General features: G+C 44.7%; 1 protein-coding gene and 1 long non-coding RNA gene across 4 annotated transcripts; both read right to left on the reverse strand.

Annotated features, from left to right (window-relative positions):
• Positions 1-2,844: 2,844 nt before the first annotated feature.
• Positions 2,845-4,753, reverse strand: LOC142777182 (uncharacterized). The gene is made up of 3 exons (XR_012887965.1): positions 4,677-4,753; positions 3,628-3,757; positions 2,845-3,498 (listed from the first exon to the last, which is right to left on the reverse strand). It is a non-coding gene; the product is annotated as an uncharacterized LOC142777182 (long non-coding RNA).
• Positions 4,754-14,296: 9,543 nt separating this feature from the next.
• On the reverse strand, positions 14,297-17,695 carry LOC142777183 (uncharacterized). Of its 3 annotated transcripts, XM_075881494.1 has the most exons (7): positions 17,610-17,695; positions 16,561-16,690; positions 16,257-16,432; positions 15,741-15,800; positions 15,442-15,669; positions 15,273-15,386; positions 14,297-14,975 (listed from the first exon to the last, which is right to left on the reverse strand). In XM_075881494.1, exons 2-7 carry the CDS (start codon positions 16,674-16,676, stop codon positions 14,668-14,670), a joined length of 1,002 nt encoding a protein of 333 aa, XP_075737609.1. In that variant the 5' UTR covers positions 16,677-16,690; positions 17,610-17,695; the 3' UTR covers positions 14,297-14,667. The 3 variants fall into 3 exon arrangements, with proteins under 3 accessions (XP_075737609.1, XP_075737610.1, XP_075737611.1); XM_075881495.1 differs by lacking the exon at positions 17,610-17,695 and having other exon boundaries at positions 16,561-16,920; XM_075881496.1 differs by lacking the exon at positions 14,297-14,975 and having other exon boundaries at positions 14,982-15,386.
• Between the last annotated feature and the right edge of the window lie 4,169 nt (positions 17,696-21,864).

Raw genomic sequence — 21,864 nt, forward strand, 5'->3', positions numbered from 1 at the left:
GGCTTCCAAATCGGGCGTCCAAATCGGAGTCTTCTGTCTCTTGTTTCCTATTAGCAGCAGCTGGCTTTGTCCAGTAGGAAGCGCCGGTCCATCACTGCATGCTTCGCACCTCCGCGCATTTCTCTCCTGCGCAACGCCGCGATGTGCGCTAGCGTCAACGCCGCCACCAGTGTAGCGTTAGCGCCTGGTGCTTCAAAAATTCACATGGTTCCCTTTGCGGGAGGTGGTGTGATTTTGTATCTTTTTACATGCGGCTTGGTCTTCGGAATAAAGCTTGATATCATACTTTGCGCCTGTTTATCCTGCTTTCCTATTTCGAGTTTATTTGCGTTTCTCAGACAGTATACACCTTGATCCAGCACGGTCGAACAAACTCTTCACTATTGTGTATGTACTCCTTGTTCACATTTGGGGTAGCTAAATTATCCAAGATTCGAGCAGGATTAGGATATATAAAAATGAGCTTTATGGCGCAGTAGCAAGTAAATTTAATCCACAGTTAATATTGTTGGTCAAATTTGTGATGATTGAGTTTTACCACAGAAGAATCGACGGTAAAGTGGTTGACCATAACTTTGGCTCTCTTCCTAGGTTGTTTTCGCTCGGAATTCGCATGGAGTCCTCTTGGTCGCAGCACATGTCAGCGTCTGCAACAGCCTAGTGGAAGCCCATTCCCAAGATGAACCAAACGCGTGTTTGGCAGTGCCAGAATTAGCTATCACCAATCTTCAGATGCATTAATTTCGCATTACACACAGTATCTTTACTGTGAAGTCTGGTGCCTTTGTTCTTGCCAGGTTCTGCTCGCCCAGCATCATTTATACTTGGGAAATCGATAAGAGCAAATCCGATGAAACTCTACGTTATCCATTTGCGTGCTGCATGTACATCAAACACTAATAACAGCAACAACCACAACCATATAAATATATTTTTATTAGTAATGATAATGATATTATTGTTCTTAACCTTTTCCACCCTGATTTTTTACTTTGGTCGAATACACTTTTTGTGCGCGTTTTTCTCATAGTTAGGACCTCAGAAGACCACAAACAAAAAATTGAGCCACTGGTGCCAGCATTTTTGGAATAATTAACGTAGAATCAAATTAGGTGATTAGGGCTCAAAGATTGGAAAATGAAAAAAAAAGGCTTCTTTTTTCCTGCCAATCAATGGTGTACACAAAGTGGTAACCAACGTCTTACTTATCAGCCTATTACTCACTGAAAGAGCTTCGGTACGTCGTCACAAAAATGGCGCTTACCCGCCTTGATTACGCGCCTCGGACTCACGGTAGACCTTGGTCGAGCTTCTTCTTCTTTGTGGCTGCTACCTCCACAAACGTGCCTCAATATTGGAGTCTATTGCTGTGGGAATCATTAAAGAACTATGCCCTCAAGAATGAGCAGTATTGGTTATGTTTCCGAGATAATAGGAGAAATGTTTTGTGGTGGCGTCAATTGACACTGCCAGGGCCTAAAGGGTTAATATTAATAACGTTAACATTATCGTTTGTATCTGGTGCTTTCGTCATAAAGCCACAATATGAAGGTTCGAATTGCTGTAATAGAGCAATCCATAAACTTGGAAAGTATGGCGTTCTTTAACGCGCACTGACTTCGCACAGTATACGGGCAACTAATATTTCGCCTCGATCGAAATGTGACCGCCATGGCCGGGATCAAACACACGACCTTCGTGCCAGCCGCCGAACCCCGTAAAGGCGACGCCACCGCGGCGGCCCAATTACGTATGACTACAGCAACAGGATTGAGTGGATTATCGCTGATCTCTTTGCTGACCAACCTTTGTGAATCCTTTCTAGGAAGATGACGATGACGATGAAGAAGAATGGTAGACATTTCCTTTTTACAGCGAAAGCTGTTATGAGATCAGATCTCGGGTCACGCGCAGTTGTCCACAGCCGGCGCTGCCACCGGTGTCCGAAACCACATCGCGTGATGTTAGAAAAAGAAACCTATCAGCAATGCCACAGTGCGGGCTCAAATTCGCGCACGCTGGGTGCCATCTCCGTATTCTACCAAGGAGCTACACCGGTACTTGTGACATGCTGGCAAACTTTCCTTAGGCAGATGTGATATCGAGAAAGGAATCGCGTTAATGCGAATTATAAAGCGTTTTAACACAGCGAAGCAACAAGCCGTCGTCGCACAATGCGAATAGCGTAACGAGTGGGTCGTCCTATGCTACAGCCCATAACGAAAGCTTCTTTTTGTTCTCCTAATAACTGGAGCGCAAACCTACTTCACGCATGATTCCTCATCCTCGTCAGCCAGTGCATGTACAGTTGGCACAAAGCTCCAAGTGTTTAGCGGATACCACGCTTATTAGAAGAATGACAAAAAATAGCATAGCGAATGCCAGCCTACTACCAAAAAAATTTTTAATTATGCCCTAGTGGGTACCAAGCAAGTGTTTGCACTATTTACCAAATGAGTGTTTTGCAAATTGCCTGAAAGGCTGCTCTTCTCGCTTTCGCTGTGACTGTGCTGCACTTTCCGCGCAGCCCTTGTGTTTTTTTTTTTTGACACAATGACGACAAGTTGTTTCAAAACATTTTCTGAATATTATTCGCCTGACTCTTCGCGGAGCACCACAGTGGTAGGTAGGTTCCGACCATTCCAGGATCATCATCACCACCATCATGCTTCACGTGCATGCGCAGTGCAATCCTCGTGGCACGAACCGCTCTTTGAAGCCTCTACCGCAGGTCCTGAAGAAATAAAATTACGATTGTGTGTCAGTAAGAGGCTTTAAATAACACAAACTGAAGCTCATCCGCACTTTGCAGTTCAGCTTCTGCAGCCATGTCACAGTCACTACTTGAAGCGACGCTCAGAGAACCTGCATATATGTGCAGTTGGTACAAGTTACAGAGCTTGTAGCATGGGGAAACTTAAACAGCTCTTTCAAACGCATAAATTGGTCGAACGTGGAAGAAAAGAGAAGGCACCAACTAGGAAACAAGTAATTTGTGATTTTTGGAATTATCAACAGTGCCAGTTTTCACTGATGAAAGGTATACGTACATGTGCACTCGGGCTTGAAGATAACGTGAAATAGCCCTTTAAAGTCTTTCAAAACAAGTTGCGCAGGTCAAGAGCATCAAAAAACGACAGAAATGTAAAGCTGCTGTTAGGAAGGTAATAGCCCACAATTCACAAAATTTAAGACTTTCCAAGTGTTACTTCTATAGTGAGGTTTCTCCATCGGCTACAAAGATCTTCGTGGTTAACTGTCGCCACTGATTCAATACCAGTGGCTGCTATTGTACATATTTGAGTTTCAATCAATCACTTACATGGTGCAGCTGGTTGCACACTGGGAACAGCCATTCTTGTAAGCCTTGTGTGCCCAGGGTCCATGAAACTTTAAGCAGTAAAATGGTCGCTACAAACCCTGTACGTTGCGTACAATAGGCTGGCCGGCTTACTAAGGAGATCATCGCATCCAGCATACTGCATCCATGCTTTCATCCTGCATTGGCAATGAACTATCAGCTGAAAGGGTAAGTGCTTGAATAGTGATTTTTCATTGTTACCCTCACTGAGCAAGTACGAACAGTAAGCCTAAAGACATGCAAACCATACAAAAGCTTTAACACACCTGCCGTCCCGTGGTATGCGGAAGAAACTCGTCCCAGGCTTCTTGTGGGTTCTGCCATTGTTGAAGCACCACGATACACAGCAGTAGCTGCCGTAGCTTGGACCGCCGGACGGCATGGAATCAGTGCGGTCTGAAAATGTTAGTAAGTGGATGCTTCGCTGTCAAATTACGAAAAAGATATGTGCACGTCATAAGTGTACCAGCAAACCCCTTTGAATGATTAGCTAATCGATTAACAATACAAAACCAGTGATACATCTCTGACCCATAAAACTCTGACTTACAAAGATAGACGTCAAGACCACGTACAAAGATCTTCAGAAGTTTCCAGGCCGCTATCCCTTGTAATGCAATGGTATCGCGGCCTGGGAACTTTTGAACACCTTCGTGCGTACGCAGTATCAGCAGTAAATTGGGAAGAAAAATCGTAGTTGAAATTTGTGCGGTAAAATTATATTGGAAATGTCAAAAAACTTTGTGGGCAGCTTGCACTAGTGGCACAAGGCTAGCGAAGAAACGAAGATGATGGCCACATGGCTAGTCCAGATTTGCCTCCGACACACCAAGAAATATTCGTGTTCCGAGCCTTCGGAAAACGCGTCGTAAAGCATGCGAGGCCCAGCGAACGCTTCTCAATATTTTGCACTGAGCCTATGACCTAGCTGCCCAGCTATGCTCAGCGCACAGACGCTCGCGTCCGTGGCAGACGCAGCACGCGTCGCCTCGGCTTGACGCCGTGCCGCCTTTGCTATACTGCATACATTGCACAATGTTCCCGTCTAGCCGCCGCATAGATCCGCAAGCTTTCTTTTTAGCGAACCTCCCCGTCCTTACAAGCTTCAGAAAAAGGTTACAACTGCGTGAATGAGACCACACGTAAGAAACAAACTCGCACACACGAAGCGCAACGTGTGTGTGCGCATCTTTCTATGATTGTTGCATGGTGTCTTATTCTCTTATTCGCGCAGGTGTAACCGTTTTCTGAAAAAATGACCCAACAAGCCCAACCACATGTCATTCAACAAGCTTCGCTTGAAAACGTGCCTCACCTGTTATCTCACGCACGAAAACGCCGACGCAGCCGACGTTGACGAAAGCGACGAAAGCTTGCCGCTGTCAGTCATGCATGGGCTTGTCGCTGGGTGGATGGTGTTTATCACAGTACGGCTGAAGAAAAATAATCGCGTAAGGTGTGTGGAATAAATTGTTTTTATGTTTAAAAAACATACCAAATTTGGGCGTATAATCATTATTTTTTGAAAACAATTCTGTTGCATTGATTATAACTGTTTTTTTTGCGCTTGCGCCCTTTGACGTTTGGTGAGAGCACTAGTTTGTTACGTAGTCGTGACGCACTTCCTGAGGCCAGGTTTCGCGGAGTGTCCTCTCTTGTCTTTTCCTTTCTCTATGGCGCAGCAGCCAGTCCAACACAAAAGTGGCTTCTGTGCCGCACGGAAGTGGCGTCACTTGAAAATTATTACCTAAAGCTATTTAAATGTATAAATTATAATATATAAGGCATTAAACTACCTGAACTTGGCAACGTTTAACGCTAGAACCTTATCTAGTGAGGGAAGTCTAGCTGTACTATTCGAGGAGCTAGAGGGTGTTAAATGGGATATAATAGGGCTCAGTGAGGTTAGGAGAATAGATGAGGCCTATACTGTGCTACAGAATGGGCACGTTCTTTGCTTTCGGGGCTTGGCAGACAGAAGAGAACTGGGAGTGGGGTTCCCAATTCACAGAAACATAGCTGGCAACATAGCGGAATACTATAGCAATAATGAAAGGGTGGTAGGTACTGTAATTAAACTGAATAAATGATACAAGATGAAGGTAGTACAGGCTTATGCGCCTACATCCAGCCATTATGACGCTTCAGTTGAAAGCTTCTATGAAGACGTGGATTGGCAATGAGTAAGGTTAAAACACAGTTTACTATAGTGATGGGCGACATTAATGCAAAGGTAGGGAAGAAGCAGGCTGGAGACGAGGCAGTAGAAGATTATGGCATCGGCACTAGAAACGCCAGAGGAGAGCTACTGGTAGAATTCGCAGAACGCAATAATTTGCGGAATTAGAATACTTTCTATCGAAAACGAGAAAACCGCAAGTGGACATGGAGGAGCCCTAATGGCGAAAATAAGAACGAAATAGACTTTATAATGACTGCACACCCAGGAATCGTGCAGGAGGTGGATGTGGTTGGCAAGGTACGATGCAGTGACCATAGAATGGTACGGTCTCGAATTCGCCTAGACTTGAAAAAGGAACGACAGAAACTGGTACGCAAGAAGCCAATCAATGAGCTATCACTGAGAGGGAAAGGACAGGAATTCAGAGTGTCGCTGCAGAACAGGTACTCGGCTCTTAGTGAGGAAACCAACCTTAGCGTAGATACAATGAATGATAATCTAACGAGTATCATTACAATGTGTGCAGTGGAAGTTGGAGGCAGGGTAGTTAGACAGGACACTGGCAAGCTTTCCCAGGAAACGAAGAACCTAATTAAGAAGCGTCAAAGCATGAAAGTGTCAAGCACAACAGACAAAATAGAACTGGCAGAGCTTTCAAAGTTGATTAATAGGCGTAAAGTATGCAATGTAAGAAGGTATAACATGGAGAGAATTGAACACGCTCTGAAAAACAGAGGAAGCGTCAGAGCAGTGAAGAGGAAACTTGGGATAGGCAAAAGTCGGATGTATGCACTAAGGGACAAAGACGGCAAAATAACTACCAATATGGATAGGATAGTTAAAATAGCGGAGGAGTTTTACAGAGATGTGTACAGTAGCCGAGACAACCACGACCTTAATATTATAAGAACTAGCAGTGACCCAGATGACACCCGATCAGTAATGATAGAAGAAGTCAGAAAAGCTTTGGAGAGCATGCAAAGAGGCAAAGCTGCTGGTGAGGATCAGTTAACATCAGATCTGCTGAAAGATCGAGGACAGATTGTGTTAGAAAAGCTAGCCACCCTGTTTACGAGGTGTCTCCTGACGGGAAGGGTACCAGAGTCTTGGAAGAACGCTAACATCATCTTAATACATAAGAAAAGAGATGACAAGGACTTGAAGAATTAGAGGCCGATCAGCTAGCTCTCTGTAGTATACAAGCTATTTACAAAGGTAATTGCTAACAGAGTAAAGAAAAGATTAGAATTCAATCAACCAAAGGAACAAGCAGGATTTCGAACAGGCTACTCAACAATTCATAACATTCATGCTATCAATCAGGTAATAGAGAAATGCTCAGAGTATAACCAACCACTATACATAGCCTTCATAGATTACGAGAAGGTGTTTGATTCAGTAGATATATCAGCCGTCATGCAGACACTGCGGAATCAGGGCGTAGATGAAGTATATATAAACATTCTGGAAGAAATCTACAGGGGATCAACTGCTACCATAGTGCTTCATAAAGAAAGCAACAGAATACCAATCAAGAAGGGTGTGAGGCAGGGGGACACAATCTCCCCAATGCTATTTACCGCGTGCTTACAGGAGGTTTTCAGAAGCCTAGAATGGGAACAGTTAGGGATAAAAGTAATTGAGAGTACTTTAGTAACCTGCGCTTCGCCGATGACATTGCATTTCTGAGTAACTCAGGGGACGAATAGCAACTCATGATTACGGAGTTAGACAAGGAGAGCAGAGAGGTGGGTCTTAAAATAATCTGCAGAAAACGAAAGTAATGTACAACAACCTCGGAAAGGAGCAGCGCTTCGAGATAGGTAATAGTGCACTTGAAGTTGTAAAAGACTATGTCTACTTAGGGCAGGTAATAACCGCAGAGCCTAACCACAAGATTGAAGAAACTAGAAGGATAAAAATGGGGTGGAGTACATTTGGCAAGCACTCTCAAATTATGACAGGTAGATTGCCACTATCCCTCAAGAGGAAGGTATATAACAGCTGTATCTTGCCAGTACTTAGCTACGGAGCAGAAACCTGGGGACTTACAAAGAGGGTTCAGCTTAAATTGAGGACGACACAGCGAGCAATGGAAAGAAAAATGGTAGGTGTAACCTTAAGAGACAAGAAGAGAGCAGAGTGGATTAGGGGGAAAACGGGGGTTAAGGATATCATAGTTGAAATAAAGAAGAGGAAATGGACATGGGCCGGGCATGTAGCGCGTAGACAGGATAACCGCTGGTCAATAAGGGTAACTAACTGGATTCCCAGAGAAGGGAAGCGGGTTAGGGGGAGACAGTAGGTTAGGTGGGCAGACGAGATTAACAAGTTTGCGGGTATAAATTGGCAGCAGCAAGCACAGGACCGGGTTAACTGGCGGAACATGGAAGAGGCTTTTGTCCTCAGTGGACGTAGTCAGGCTGATGATGATGATGATGAAACTACAAAAATTTTACTAGGCATGTGTTTGACAAGTCAAACAGCCTATATTTGTTAATTAAACACATATTACAAGCATTTTAAATACAGGAAGCGCCATGGCCGCTGCGGCTGCGAAAGATAAACAGTGCGAGATGATAGTCACCTGCGATGTGTGTTGGTGGTGAAAGCTAAAAGTTTTCAATATTTTTTGCACCAATTATTACAAAGCAGCGATGCCAACAAAATTCACATTATCAACCAGAGTTATTTGATCATATGGTTGAATAACGTTGATTATCACCGTCATCGTAGTTTTTGTTTTTGTTTGACGCGCAAGCACGTCGAGCCAAGACACACCAGCTGAGAAGCAGCGCTTGTGCAGAGGCACGCGATGCACGTGCGCGCGCGGATCGCATCCGTGGAGCTTGCGTTCGGACCGCCATTGCCGTCTTGCCACGAATTCTTTGTTTGTGCCTCGTCGTGCAGCCGGTGCTTGTTGTCTGGGCAGCATAAATTGACGTAGAACCTCGGCGCAAGCACTAGGATTCCGTGCTGATGCCCTCCTTGAGTACCGCCTGAGGATGACACTACGGCATGCAAGTTCAGCGTAGTCTCGTCACAGAACACCTACCAGTTTTCACACTCGACATGGATTCCGAAGCACGCTTCGCGTCTGTGCCTCCAGTGAAGTTAACAAAAGTTCCGAGCCGACCGGACGTGCCGTTCAACAAGAGCCTTTCGGTTTACGTGACGCTTTACAAGGGGCCCAACCGACTATTTCTGCGACTTACCGACAACGAAAGCCAATTCATTGACAATGCGATATATTTTATTGAGAAGGAGCGCCAGCATGTCTTAGAGACGTCCATTGGCACGTACTGCATGGTGGCATTGCCGCAATACTCCGACAGGCAGGCACTGCGCGCACGGGTGACGGACATTCGCAGGGATGTTACGGGCACACAAGTTCTGGCCGATGTCATGTACGTCGACGAAGGCCGCGTCGATGTTGTCCCACTGCACTGTGTGTACCCCATGAGTGATAGCGAAGCCCGCGATCCCTGCCGATCATTGGCCTGCTGCATGCGGAGAATCAGGCCAACTTTGGAGAGCTCCTGCTATGACATGCAAAGGCTCGTCGACAGGAGCAAACCTTACTACTTCGACGCCGTATTCCATGGCCTATCGGATGGTGGTGTTTACCAGGTGGACTTGTTCATCAACAATCCCGATGCCCCCCCTGTGATGCGGCGTCGGAGTGTTGCCCGACTCCTTGTCGATAACGGCTTCGCAGAATTCTTGGATTACCTAGTAGATTCCCCGCGTGTTGTTGTTGAACCGACAGCCGATGCGAACGATCACTTCCAGCGTGAATGCGAAGGCGTCGTCGAGCAGATGCTGGCCGAAAGGGGAAGCACCAAGACCGAAAATGGAGCCATAGGAGCGAACGAAATCTACATTCAAGGTGACATTTGCCCTGAGAGTAAAGCCTGCACTGAGAATGAAATCTGCGCCGACTATCGAATCGGCCGCGCTAGGACTGCAATAAACGCCGTGGTGTTGGACAGATCGCCTTCTACTCTCTCCGCAATCAACGTTAAGGTGTTGGGCAAATCACTCTCTACTCGCTCCGCAATCAATGGCGAGGTGAGCCCATCCTCTTCTACTCATTCCACGATCAGTGGTGAGGTGTTGGACAAATCACCCTCCACTTTTTCTGCCTGAAGTGTTAATTCACTGAGTCGCAGCTCTCTTTGCTTTGAATTGACACCGTTTGTGCCACAAAGAAACATTATAGACATCAACGTTACGTTCATCTTGACACCCGATCAGTGGTATGGACAGCCTACCTCTGCGGTGAAAGACCTGTCAGTCAGAAATGAGCGGCATCATAGAATCGTGCAAGCAAGTGGCATGTGTGAAACAAGAAATCAAGAAGGGGTCATACCTCATACATCGTGATTTGCCGCACGAACCTGGAACCAGAGTCCGTGTTGAGGAACTGCTTAGTGCTGGAAAGTGCCAGGTATTTCTATTTAGTCTTCTGCTATGGGAGAAAGACTCTTGATAGACTTACTATGGAAGATGGTGCTTTCAGCTTGGGAGAGTCTTTGCTAGGCCTTATAGACGACATGCAGGACATTTGCAGGTATGGCAGTTTCTTAGAAAACAGGCTTTTTGCAAAGTCGGTTGGTGAGTTCGTCGCTGCCAGGTCCAGCCGCAACAACTTGTGGTACCGAGCAAAGGTTGTCTCTATCGGTGATGGCGAGCGTCTGAAAGTGATGTTCGTGGACTTCGGGTTTTATGAATGGGTCACGTTGAATAATGTCGGAACACTGGATGCACGCTTTACACTCTTGCCCATTCAGTCGCAGTTGTCATCCCTCGTGGACACTGAATTGTGCTGCATGAGGGATGGAACCAGCTGGGACAAGAAAATGCGCAAACAGTTCCTCAAATGTGTCACTGGCCGAACTCTTCTGATCGAGACTGTGTGCTCGAAGGAGAAATTCCAGCGTGTCAAGCTCTACTTCTGCCATAAAGACGTGATCTACAGTGTGACTAATTTTTTAAGAAACATATAAACAGACTAAAGTCAAGAAAGAGGCTACAAGTGCTCAGTATTTACTGGAATTCATGCATGCTCTACTGAACTCTGCAGGATTTTCGGAACATTAAAATAGTTCACATAATTTGTTTGTTTTGTGTTTTATTGTGATTGTCCTGCAGCGACTAAAATTTTGGAGACCACAGGATCGCGTGGCCAACAGCAGTGCAGCGCCTTCTCACGGCTACCAGAAGAGCTCGAGAGTGCGCACTGCGCAAGCGCATCCGTTCCTATTTACCAACCTGCAGTTTTGCTCCCTTGAAATGTGTGCACAACGCAAAGCCAAAAAAATTGCAAGGTGTTGCTTTTGCACCAAGCGATCATATCGCGACAGTATATTTAACTTGTAGTCGCAGTGACCAGAGTCCGCCGCTTCTATGCCTTTGTTCCAGATGCTCCACCGAACCCAAAACGTGCACATTGCGTCAGTTTTTTTTAATCGACACATGTGATCAGATTACCGAGCAATGGTTTATTTTAGCGAGGCACGCTCTTTTTCGCTGCCGTGGAACATTTAAAATGAAAGCACCGATGTGGCCTGCACCGAGCATCGCCTCTACAAGTTTAGCATTTTTGTGATGAAATTGTTATGTATTGTTACGCTGATATGTCAACTACGTAGCAATATCATCACTCAGTGCTTCCAGAGTTACTGCAAAAGTGACACCTTGCAATTTTTCTGGCGTTCCGCTGTGCGCAGCTGTGAGAAGGCGCCGTGGTGCTGTTGGCCACAGTACCTGCGATTCCATCACGGAACGTCTGAGGTAACCGGACCAGTGTAACATTTTTGGTTGTTTGTTGATGTGTGCATGGGACAAATAAATATTTTTATTAAGACAATCAAGCAATTTCCACTATCTTGGGTATTTAGGTGATGGCCCTATATATGTAAAAAATAGTAAATCTAAAAAAAACCTAGTGAAAAGCATAATCGGCAAGACAGGAAGGAAAAAGGACTCTGTTTACTCTATTACCAGCATGATTCAAATTCCATAAATTATTGTTTTGGAAATGAGGGCCATACTAATGCTTTTGGGACATTTCTTGCTCCTGGTAAGTTCAGTATGAATCAGCTTGGAACAAAAGGCAAAAATACTTATTTAATATGTTGAATCACACAGCACCCAAGGCCAGTGGGAGCTGTGTTGAGCTGCCCTAAACACGCTTATAAGAACCATATTAGACAATATGCTCTGTTAGAATATCAGAAGCTGGTTGTACAAGTGGACAGCAATGTTATATTCAACACGCTTTTGTCTTGGCTTTTATGCAGTTTTGAGGAATTAGGTGGAGGCTCTAAAGTGTAACAAAAAAGGGCTCCTCTCCAGGTCTGGCCATTTTGAGACATGCGCAATGCTTATACTGTGCATTCATGATCATGTTTTTCAAAAGTTACATTGGCACAAACCATGAGAAAAACCTATTTCAAATTGAACGTTCTCGCTTATACTGGTGTCAAACGGCCACTTTTGATCACAGTCGTTTCTGATCCCGATCTTATTTCATGATTATGATTGGTTTTCTCACGCAAGCTGCAGAAGAGAGCCGGGCGCTGTTGAGAAATTTGATCCCGACCAGGCTTGATTGTGATCAACAGTGCACCTTATGATGCCGGATTTTAAACTGAACATCAGTTGCTCTTCTCCTTGTTCGCACTGCACTTCTAAATGGGGCATTGGCTTGTGATATCGACTGAGCATAGGAACACTGCAACATAGGTGAAGAATCTGTGCCACACACCAAAGAGATCCTCTATGTCCTCACCTGTCACCCTCTGCGGTGGGCAGGGGTGACATGGAGGCACTCTAATGCAACATAAATTGCAGAAGAAGGGGGAGGGCAGGTCTTGCCCACTCATCACGAGTTGTGCATGACGTGGCGATGTGCGCTCATCACGTGATCCTCCCAATCCATTAAGGGAGAATTCCAAAGAAGGAAATTGGCTTTCTAAGGCTAAAGAGAACCAGTGGCAAGGATGTGAAGCTTGCCTCTTCACATCATGGCTGCTTGCCGCTTCAAAATATTTAGCTCTGCCTCTAAAGAACAAAATTTAAAAGCTCCTGCGATAGAATGCTCTCAGTCCGATGCTAAAGCATATCTAAAATTTACTTTGTGGCCTTATGAGCGATCTTTTAGGAAGACTGATTTACAAGGCTTTGTCGCTTAGAGGGGCTTTGCAACACTTTTTCAGCGGGGTCGGGAAAATGCTGCTGGTCGGTAGTCGAGGCATCTGAAAACATGCAAGTTATACATTATAGTTATACATTATAGTGCGGCAGACGCTCTGGAATTCACAAATTATTATCAGTCAGCTAGAGATAGCTCAGTCTTTTCTTCACAAATGATGCCATAACACAAAGTGACGTCATTGGCGAAAGCCCACGGTCGTTGGCTGATTTGAGGAACATGAACTGCATAGTTAATATGGCTGCCACAGGGTGCCTCAATGTGTCCCCGTTGTACTCTTTAGTGCTAGGAATACATAGTGTGTTAAGCTGTGCATTCAAAGAAAGAAAAGAGAAAGTGTGTGAGGACATGACGTGTGCTGACAAACAGACATAGGTTCTTGCCCCTGGGTCATCCCTCCCTGCGTAACTTTCAGTGAGCTCGTTAATACAAAAGGAAAGAGAAAGCACTTAAGTGTTCAACAAATATCCATAGCTCTGTTTGTACTTGACAGATTCTAAAAATTTTTGCGGAAGTTGACTCGGGAGACAATAAACTTTTAATCAAGTCATTTGATGCTTACCTAGAAAAGTGTTGCAGAACCTCCTTAAAAACAGAATGCTATCCAATTCTGCCGTTTTAATGCTCCCAAAGGGAACGGCTTTAGTGCATTGCGGTCTGAGTAGAAGAAAAAAAGAGAAAAGCATGCTTGCATCGTAACGTGCTGGAGTTGTTTGCCTCAGCATCGTGTACTACCAAGTGGCCCAAAAATCGCATTTTTAAATTTTTAGTTGCAGTAATGATTGCGATCTTTTACACATGTTTGCATTGTTAGCAAGGTTTATACAGATGTATACTAAAGATTGTTCTAAAAATCTCAACTCATGAAGCTTCTATGCTAAATTCATGCATGCTGAGAAAGAACAGCAAAGGATATGTGCCATCACCTGCCACCACTAAAGTGTTGCCAACTAGTCTGGTAGATTTTTGATTTTCTTGCCATCTTATGCCTACTCCAGCCAAAAAGCATCATGTGCGTGAAACAAAACTTGGTGTTTTTACACCATGCAGCTCCACTGTGAATGCTACGTACGTTATACTAAAGCTTGCTATTTTATAGTAACACCCTAGTGTTGTCGTTTTCAAACCTGAATGGTTTCGATGGACTCCCCAAAAAGCAATACCGAAAGAAATTCAGTTGAAAGAATGAGTTCCTTGTCCATCATTTAGATGGTCAGTCTCGTCTGCTAGCTGCTGGTGTTTATGTTTGTACTTTGACACTATATTTACAACTATGAGTGGATTCTTTTCATTATGGCATGTGCATCAGCAAAACTTTTAATGCAAAAGCTTTAGATGCCTCATTTAATGCAAAGATTGACCATAAATGTCATCAAAATGAGTAATGTGAAAAGACATCTGGTGATGTCGTCACATGAAATTGTGGCAAGTGTCAGTCTAATGTTCTTATAACTACACTCACTTTGATTTTTTTTGGTGACACTGATGTTGCATATGTTTATGCACAGATGACGACAATGATTGTTGTGTTTCCCTATGTAGTAGGTGCCTACACTGTGTGTTTTTTACTGGACAAACGTCGAGCAAGAAAAGAATATTTTATGGCCACTTCTAAATGACTGCAGAAAAGGCATGATGGTAATAGCTGGCGGCAGCGGCACCCAGTCCAGTGATATGGGCTATAGGGTATCTTACAACACAACGTAGAGAGACATGTGGCACCACAGTCTATGAAAGTCTCCCAACAAGCACTTTACTGTTGTGGGAGCGACTGTATATTAGCCCACAAAACTGCTGTTGGCTAGTGTTCAGCTACGCATGCCCTACAATGTGCATGTGGCTGTGTAAATAAAAATTTTAATCAAAGTGTTAATGAATGGCTACCATTCAGATGTATCAAACTTTCTAATTTAAGTGTGTAATCAGACAATGGAAGTTTAAGTGAAGAGCGAATTTCTTGAACCACACGGGAAACCGCTTGCCCTTACGTTTGGGCCTCAAGCGAACATGTGCAGAAAGAAGTTTAAAAACCTCCTCGGTGACGTGCGGTCGGATAACTCCAAGGGCCTTTGAAGTCGATGACGGGTCTTGGTGAGGCTGTCTTCGCAGTCTTTTGATAGTTTTCCGCTGTGCTGCTACTTTGGCTTGCAGATGTTTAATGGTTTGCTTGTACTTCATTGATGGAGACATTGTCGCTGGCACATAGGAACGCACTGCAATAAACAAAAAAAATGGATGTAAAAGCGAAGAACAACTAATCCCATACGAGCACTTTCCTCGCTCTTTCAGACCCAAGGTGCACAACTTTCTGCGGTGCAAAGTTTTCGATTCCACTACCTAAAAACAAACCATTCACAATGTTGACAATGCACAAAAAAAATGAAAATCACTGAGAGCCCACAATTACATTTTGTAAGTGCACACGTAGTGTCCTTTTGAGGATAGTTTCCTCAGAATGTCCTAAACATAAAATAGCACATTAAAAACAGCTGCAATAAAAGCACAGTCACCATTTTCTCTAGGGCACTCAGGCGTGGAGCTGTTGGTGGAGACGTCTTCTGGAGGGTCTTGTGATGCTTGTTCAGTGCCTCGGACAGTGCTGTCAGAACAATCTTGCGAGCAGCCTGCGGAAGTCTCTATATCAATCCACTCTGGTGTTGAAGTGAACATACAACTTACCGGTCACACAAGTTCCTTTTCTGACAGCTGAACGAATGGTTAAAGTTTTCTCCGGCAAGACGAAATCAGCAGAAGTTCTTTCACCAGCTACAAGGGAGCTGCCACCCTCAGAGGTTTGGTCAACATTCAATTTGGGTAAAAAAAAAGAAATCGCGACACTGAACGCACCTTGCTCATCGGGGCACCTCAATGTGTAGGAGCCGCTTTTTGAAGCCTCTACCGCAGGTCCTGAAGAAATGAAATTACGACAATGTGTCAGTAAGAGGCTTAAAATAACACAAACTGAAGCTCATCCGCACCTTGCAGTGCAGCTTCTGCAGCCATGTCACAGTCACTACTTGAAGCGACGCTCAGAGAACCTGCATATATGTGCAGTTGGTACAAGTTACAGAGCTTGTAGCATGGGGAAACTTAAACAGCTCTTTCAGACGCATAAATTGGTCGAACAAGGAAGAAAAGAGAAGGCACCAACTAGGAAACAAGTATTTGTGATTTTTGGAATTATCAACAGTGCTAGCTTTCACTGATGAAAGGTATACGTACATGTGCACTTGGGCTTGAAGATAACGTGAAATAGCCCTTTAAAGTCTTTGAAAACAAGTTGCGCAGGTCAAGAGCATCAAAAAACGACAGAAATGTAAAGCTGCTGTTAGGAAGGTAATAGCCCACAATTCACAAAATTTAAGACTTCCCAAGTGTTACTTCTATAGTGAGGTTTCTCCATCGGCTACAAAGATCTTCGCGGTTAACTGTCGCCACTGATTCAATACAAGTGGCTGCTATTGCACATATTTGAGTTTCAGTCAGTCACTTACATGGTGCAGCTGGTTGCACACTGGGAACAGCCATTCTTGTAAGCCTTGTGTGCCCAGGGTCCATGAAACTTTGAGCAGTAAAATGGTCGCTACAAACCCTGTACGTTGCGTACAATAGGCTGGCCGGCTTACTAAGGAGATCATCGCGTCCAGCATACTGCATCCATGCTCTCATCCTGCATTGGCAATGAACTATCAGCTGAAAGGGGAAGTGCTTGAATAGTGATTTTTATTGTTACCCTCACTGAGCAAGTGCGAACAGTAAGCCTAAAGACATGCAAACCATACAAAAGCTTTAACACACCTGCCGTCCTGTGGTATGTGGAAGAAACTTGTCCCAGGCTTCTTGTGGGTTTTGCCATTGTTGAAGCACCACGATACACAGCAGTAGCTGCCGTAGCTTGGACCGCCGGACGGCATGGCATCAGTGCGGTCTGAAAATGTTAGTAAGTGGATGCTTCGCTGTCAAATTACGAAAAAGATATGTGCACGTCATAAGTGTACCAGCAAACCCCTTTGAATGATTAGTTTATTGATGCACAATACGAAACCAGTGATACATCTCTGACCCATAAAACTCTGACTTACAAAGATAGACGTCAAGACCACGTACAAAGATCTTCAGAAGTTTCCAGGCCGCTATCCCTTGTAATGCAATGGTATCGCGGCCTGGGAACTTTTGAACACCTTCGTGCGTACGCAGTATCAGCAGTAAATTGGGAAGAAAAATCGTAGTTAAAATTTGTGCGGCAAAATTATATTGGAAATGTCAAAAAAATTTGTGGGCAGCTTGCACTAGTGGCACAAGGCTAGCGAAGAAACGAAGATGATGGCCACATGGCTAGTCCAGATTTGCCTCCGACACACCAAGAAATATTCGTGTTCCGAGCCTTCGGAAAACGCGTCGTAAAGCATGCGAGGCCCAGCGAACGCTTCTCAATATTTTGCACTGAGCCTATGACCTAGCTGCCCAGCTATGCTCAGCGCACAGACGCTCGCGTCCGTGGCAGACGCAGCACGCGTCGCCTCGGCTTGACGCCGTGCCGCCTTTGCTATACTGCATACATTGCACAATGTTCCCGTCTAGCCGCCGCATAGATCCGCAAACTTTCTTTTTAGCAAACCTCCCCGTCCTTACAAGCTTCAGAAAAAGGTTACAACTGCGTGAATGAGACCACACGTAAGAAACAAACTCGCACACACGAAGCGCAACGTGTGTGTGCGCATCTTTCTATGATTGTTGCATGGTGTCTTATTCTCTTATTCGCGCAGGTGTAACCATTTTCTGAAAAAATGACCCAACAAGCCCAACAACATGTCATTCAACAAGCTTCGCTTGAAAACGTGCCTCACCTGTTATCTCACGCACGAAAACGCCGACGCAGCCGACGTTGACGAAAGCGACGAAAGCTTGCCGCTGTCAGTCATGCATGGGCTTGTCGCTGGGTGGATGGTGTTTATCACAGTATGGCTGAAGAAAAATAATCGCGTAAGGTGTGTGGAATAAATTGTTTTTATGTTTAAAAAACATACCAAATTTGGGCGTATAATCATTATTTTATGAAAACAATTCTGTTGCATTGATTATAACTGTTTTTTTTTTTGCGCTTGCGCCCTTTGACGTTTGGTGAGAGCACTAGTTTGTTACGTAGTCGTGACGCACTTCCTGAGGCCAGGTTTCGCGGAGTGTCCTCTCTTGTCTTTTCCTTTCTCTATGGCGCAGCAGCCAGTCCAACACAAAAGTGGCTTCTGTGCCGCACGGAAGTGGCGTCGCTTGAAAATTATTACCTAAAGCTATTTAAATGTATAAATTATAATATATAAGGCATTAAACTACCTGAACTTGGCAACGTTTAACGCTAGAACCTTATCTAGTGAGGGAAGTCTAGCTGTACTATTCGAGGAGCTAGAGGGTGTTAAATGGGATATAATAGGGCTCAGTGAGGTTAGGAGAATAGATGAGGCCTATACTGTGCTACAGAATGGGCACGTTCTTTGCTTTCGGGGCTTGGCAGACAGAAGAGAACTGGGAGTGGGGTTCCCAATTCACAGAAACATAGCTGGCAACATAGAGGAATACTATAGCATTAATGAAAGGGTGGTAGGTATTGTAATTAAACTGAATAAAAGATACAAGATGAAGGTAGTACAGGCTTATGCGCCTACATCCAGCCATTATGACGCTTCAGTTGAAAGCTTCTATGAAGACGTGGAATCGGCAATGAGTAAGGTTAAAACACAGTATACTATAGTGATGGGCGACATTAATGCAAAGGTAGGGAAGAAGCAGGCTGGAGACCAGGCAGTAGAAGATTATGGCATCGGCACTAGAAACGCCAGAGGAGAGCTACTGGTAGAATTCGCAGAACGCAATAATTTGCGGAATTAGAATACTTTCTATCGAAAACGAGAAAACCGCAAGTGAACATGGAGGAGCCCTAATGGCGAAAATAAGAACGAAATAGACTTTATAATGACTGCACACCCAGGAATCGTGCAGGAGGTAGAAGTGGTTGGCAAGGTACGATGCAGTGACCATAGAATGGTACGGTCTCGAATTCGCCTAGACTTGAAAAAGGAACGACAGAAACTGGTACGCAAGAAGCCAATCAATGAGCTATCACTGAGAGGGAAAGTACAGGAATTCAGAGTGTCGCTGCGGAACAGGTACTCGGCTCTTAGTGAGGAAACCAACCTTAGCGTAGATACAATGAATGATAATCTAACGAGTATCATTACAATGTGTGCAGTGGAAGTTGGAGGCAGGGTAGTTAGACAGGACACTGGCAAGCTTTCCCAGGAAACGAAGAACCTAATTAAGAAGCGTCAAAGCATGAAAGTGTCAAGCACAACAGACAAAATAGAACTGGCAGAGCTTTCAAAGTTGATTAATAGGCGTAAAGTATGCAATGTAAGAAGGTATAACATGGAGAGAATTGAACACGCTCTGAAAAACAGAGGAAGCGTCAGAGCAGTGAAGAGGAAACTTGGGATAGGCAAAAGTCGGATGTATGCACTAAGGAACAAAGACGGCAAAATAACTACCAATATGGATAGGATAGTTAAAATAGCGGAGGAGTTTTACAGAGATCTGTACAGTAGCCGAGACAACCACGACCTTAATATTATAAGAACTAGCAGTGACCCAGATGACACCCGATCAGTAATGATAGAAGAAGTCAGAAAAGCTTTGGAGAGCATGCAAAGAGGCAAAGCTGCTGGTGAGGATCAGTTAACATCAGATCTGCTGAAAGATCGAGGACAGATTGTGTTAGAAAAGCTAGCCACCCTGTTTACGAGGTGTCTCCTGACGGGAAGGGTACCAGAGTCTTGGAAGAACGCTAACATCATCTTAATACATAAGAAAAGAGATGACAAGGACTTGAAGAATTAGAGGCCGATCAGCTAGCTCTCTGTAGTATACAAGCTATTTACAAAGGTAATTGCTAACAGAGTAAAGAAAAGATTAGAATTCAATCAACCAAAGGAACAAGCAGGATTTCGAACAGGCTACTCAACAATTCATCACATTCATGCTATCAATCAGGTAATAGAGAAATGCTCAGAGTATAACCAACCACCATACATAGCCTTCATAGATTACGAGAAGGCGTTTGATTCAGTAGATATATCAGCCGTCATGCAGACACTGCGGAATCAGGGCGTAGATGAAGTATATATAAACATTCTGGAAGAAATCTACAGGGGATCAACTGCTACCATAGTGCTTCATAAAGAAAGCAACAGAATACCAATCAAGAAGGGTGTGAGGCAGGGGGACACAATCTCCCCAATGCTATTTACCGCGTGCTTACAGGAGGTTTTCAGAAGCCTAGAATGGGAACAGTTAGGGATAAAAGTAATTGAGAGTACCTTAGTAACCTGCGCTTCGCCGATGACATTGCATTTCTGAGTAACTCAGGGGACGAATAGCAACTCATGATTACAGAGTTAGACAAGGAGAGCAGAGAGGTGGGTCTTAAAATAATCTGCAGAAAACGAAAGTAATGTACAACAACCTCGGAAAGGAGCAGCGCTTCGAGATAGGTAATAGTGCACTTGAAGTTGTAAAAGACTATGTCTACTTAGGGCAGGTAATAACCGCAGAGCCTAACCACAAGATTGAAGAAACTAGAAGGATAAAAATGGGGTGGAGTACATTTGGCAAGCACTCTCAAATTATGACAGGTAGATTGCCACTATCCCTCAAGAGGAAGGTATATAACAGCTGTATCTTGCCAGTACTTAGCTACGGAGCAGAAACCTGGGGACTTACAAAGAGGGTTCAGCTTAAATTGAGGACGACACAGCGAGCAATGGAAAGAAAAATGGTAGGTGTAACCTTAAGAGACAAGAAGAGAGCAGAGTGGATTAGGGGGAAAACGGGGGTTAAGGATATCATAGTTGAAATAAAGAAGAGGAAATGGACATGGGCCGGGCATGTAGCGCGTAGACAGGATAACCGCTGGTCAATAAGGGTAACTAACTGGATTCCCAGAGAAGGGAAGCGGGTTAGGGGGAGACAGTAGGTTAGGTGGGCAGACGAGATTAACAAGTTTGCGGGTATAAATTGGCAGCAGCAAGCACAGGACCGGGTTAACTGGCGGAACATGGAAGAGGCTTTTGTCCTCAGTGGACGTAGTCAGGCTGATGATGATGATGATGAAACTACAAAAATTTTACTAGGCATGTGTTTGACAAGTCAAACAGCCTATATTTGTTAATTAAACACATATTACAAGCATTTTAAATACAGGAAGCGCCATGGCCGCTGCGGCTGCGAAAGATAAACAGTGCGAGATGATAGTCACCTGCGATGTGTGTTGGTGGTGAAAGCTAAAAGTTTTCAATATTTTTTGCACCAATTATTACAAAGCAGCGATGCCAACAAAATTCACATTATCAACCAGAGTTATTTGATCATATGGTTGAATAACGTTGATTATCACCGTCATCGTAGTTTTTGTTTTTGTTTGACGCGCAAGCACGTCGAGCCAAGACACACCAGCTGAGAAGCAGCGCTTGTGCAGAGGCACGCGATGCACGTGCGCGCGCGGATCGCATCCGTGGAGCTTGCGTTCGGACCGCCATTGCCGTCTTGCCACGAATTCTTTGTTTGTGCCTCGTCGTGCAGCCGGTGCTTGTTGTCTGGGCAGCATAAATTGACGTAGAACCTCGGCGCAAGCACTAGGATTCCGTGCTGATGCCCTCCTTGAGTACCGCCTGAGGATGACACTACGGCATGCAAGTTCAGCGTAGTCTCGTCACAGAACACCTACCAGTTTTCACACTCGACATGGATTCCGAAGCACGCTTTGCGTCTGTGCCTCCAGTGAAGTTAACAAAAGTTCCGAGCCGACCGGACGTGCCGTTCAACAAGAGCCTTTCGGTTTACGTGACGCTTTACAAGGGGCCCAACCGACTATTTCTGCGACTTACCGACAACGAAAGCCAATTCATTGACAATGCGATATATTTTATTGAGAAGGAGCGCCAGCATGTCTTAGAGACGTCCATTGGCACGTACTGCATGGTGGCATTGCCGCAATACTCCGACAGGCAGGCACTGCGCGCACGGGTGACGGACATTCGCAGGGATGTTACGGGC

This window comes from Rhipicephalus microplus, chromosome X (assembly GCF_043290135.1).
Source record: "Rhipicephalus microplus isolate Deutch F79 chromosome X, USDA_Rmic, whole genome shotgun sequence".
In the NCBI taxonomy this organism is placed as follows: Eukaryota; Metazoa; Arthropoda; class Arachnida; order Ixodida; family Ixodidae; genus Rhipicephalus; species Rhipicephalus microplus.

Coding starts and splice junctions, on each gene's coding strand:
- LOC142777183 (XM_075881494.1), bottom strand. CDS start 16,676: ATGCCGTCCGGCGGTCCAAGCTACGGCAGCTACTGCTGTGTATCGTGG. Junction 15,801..16,256: donor TGTGCAACCAGCTGCACCAT/GTAAGTGACTGA, acceptor ACATATATGCAG/GTTCTCTGAGCGTCGCTTCA. Junction 14,976..15,272: donor TGAGTGCCCTAGAGAAAATG/GTGACTGTGCTT, acceptor TGTTTATTGCAG/TGCGTTCCTATGTGCCAGCG.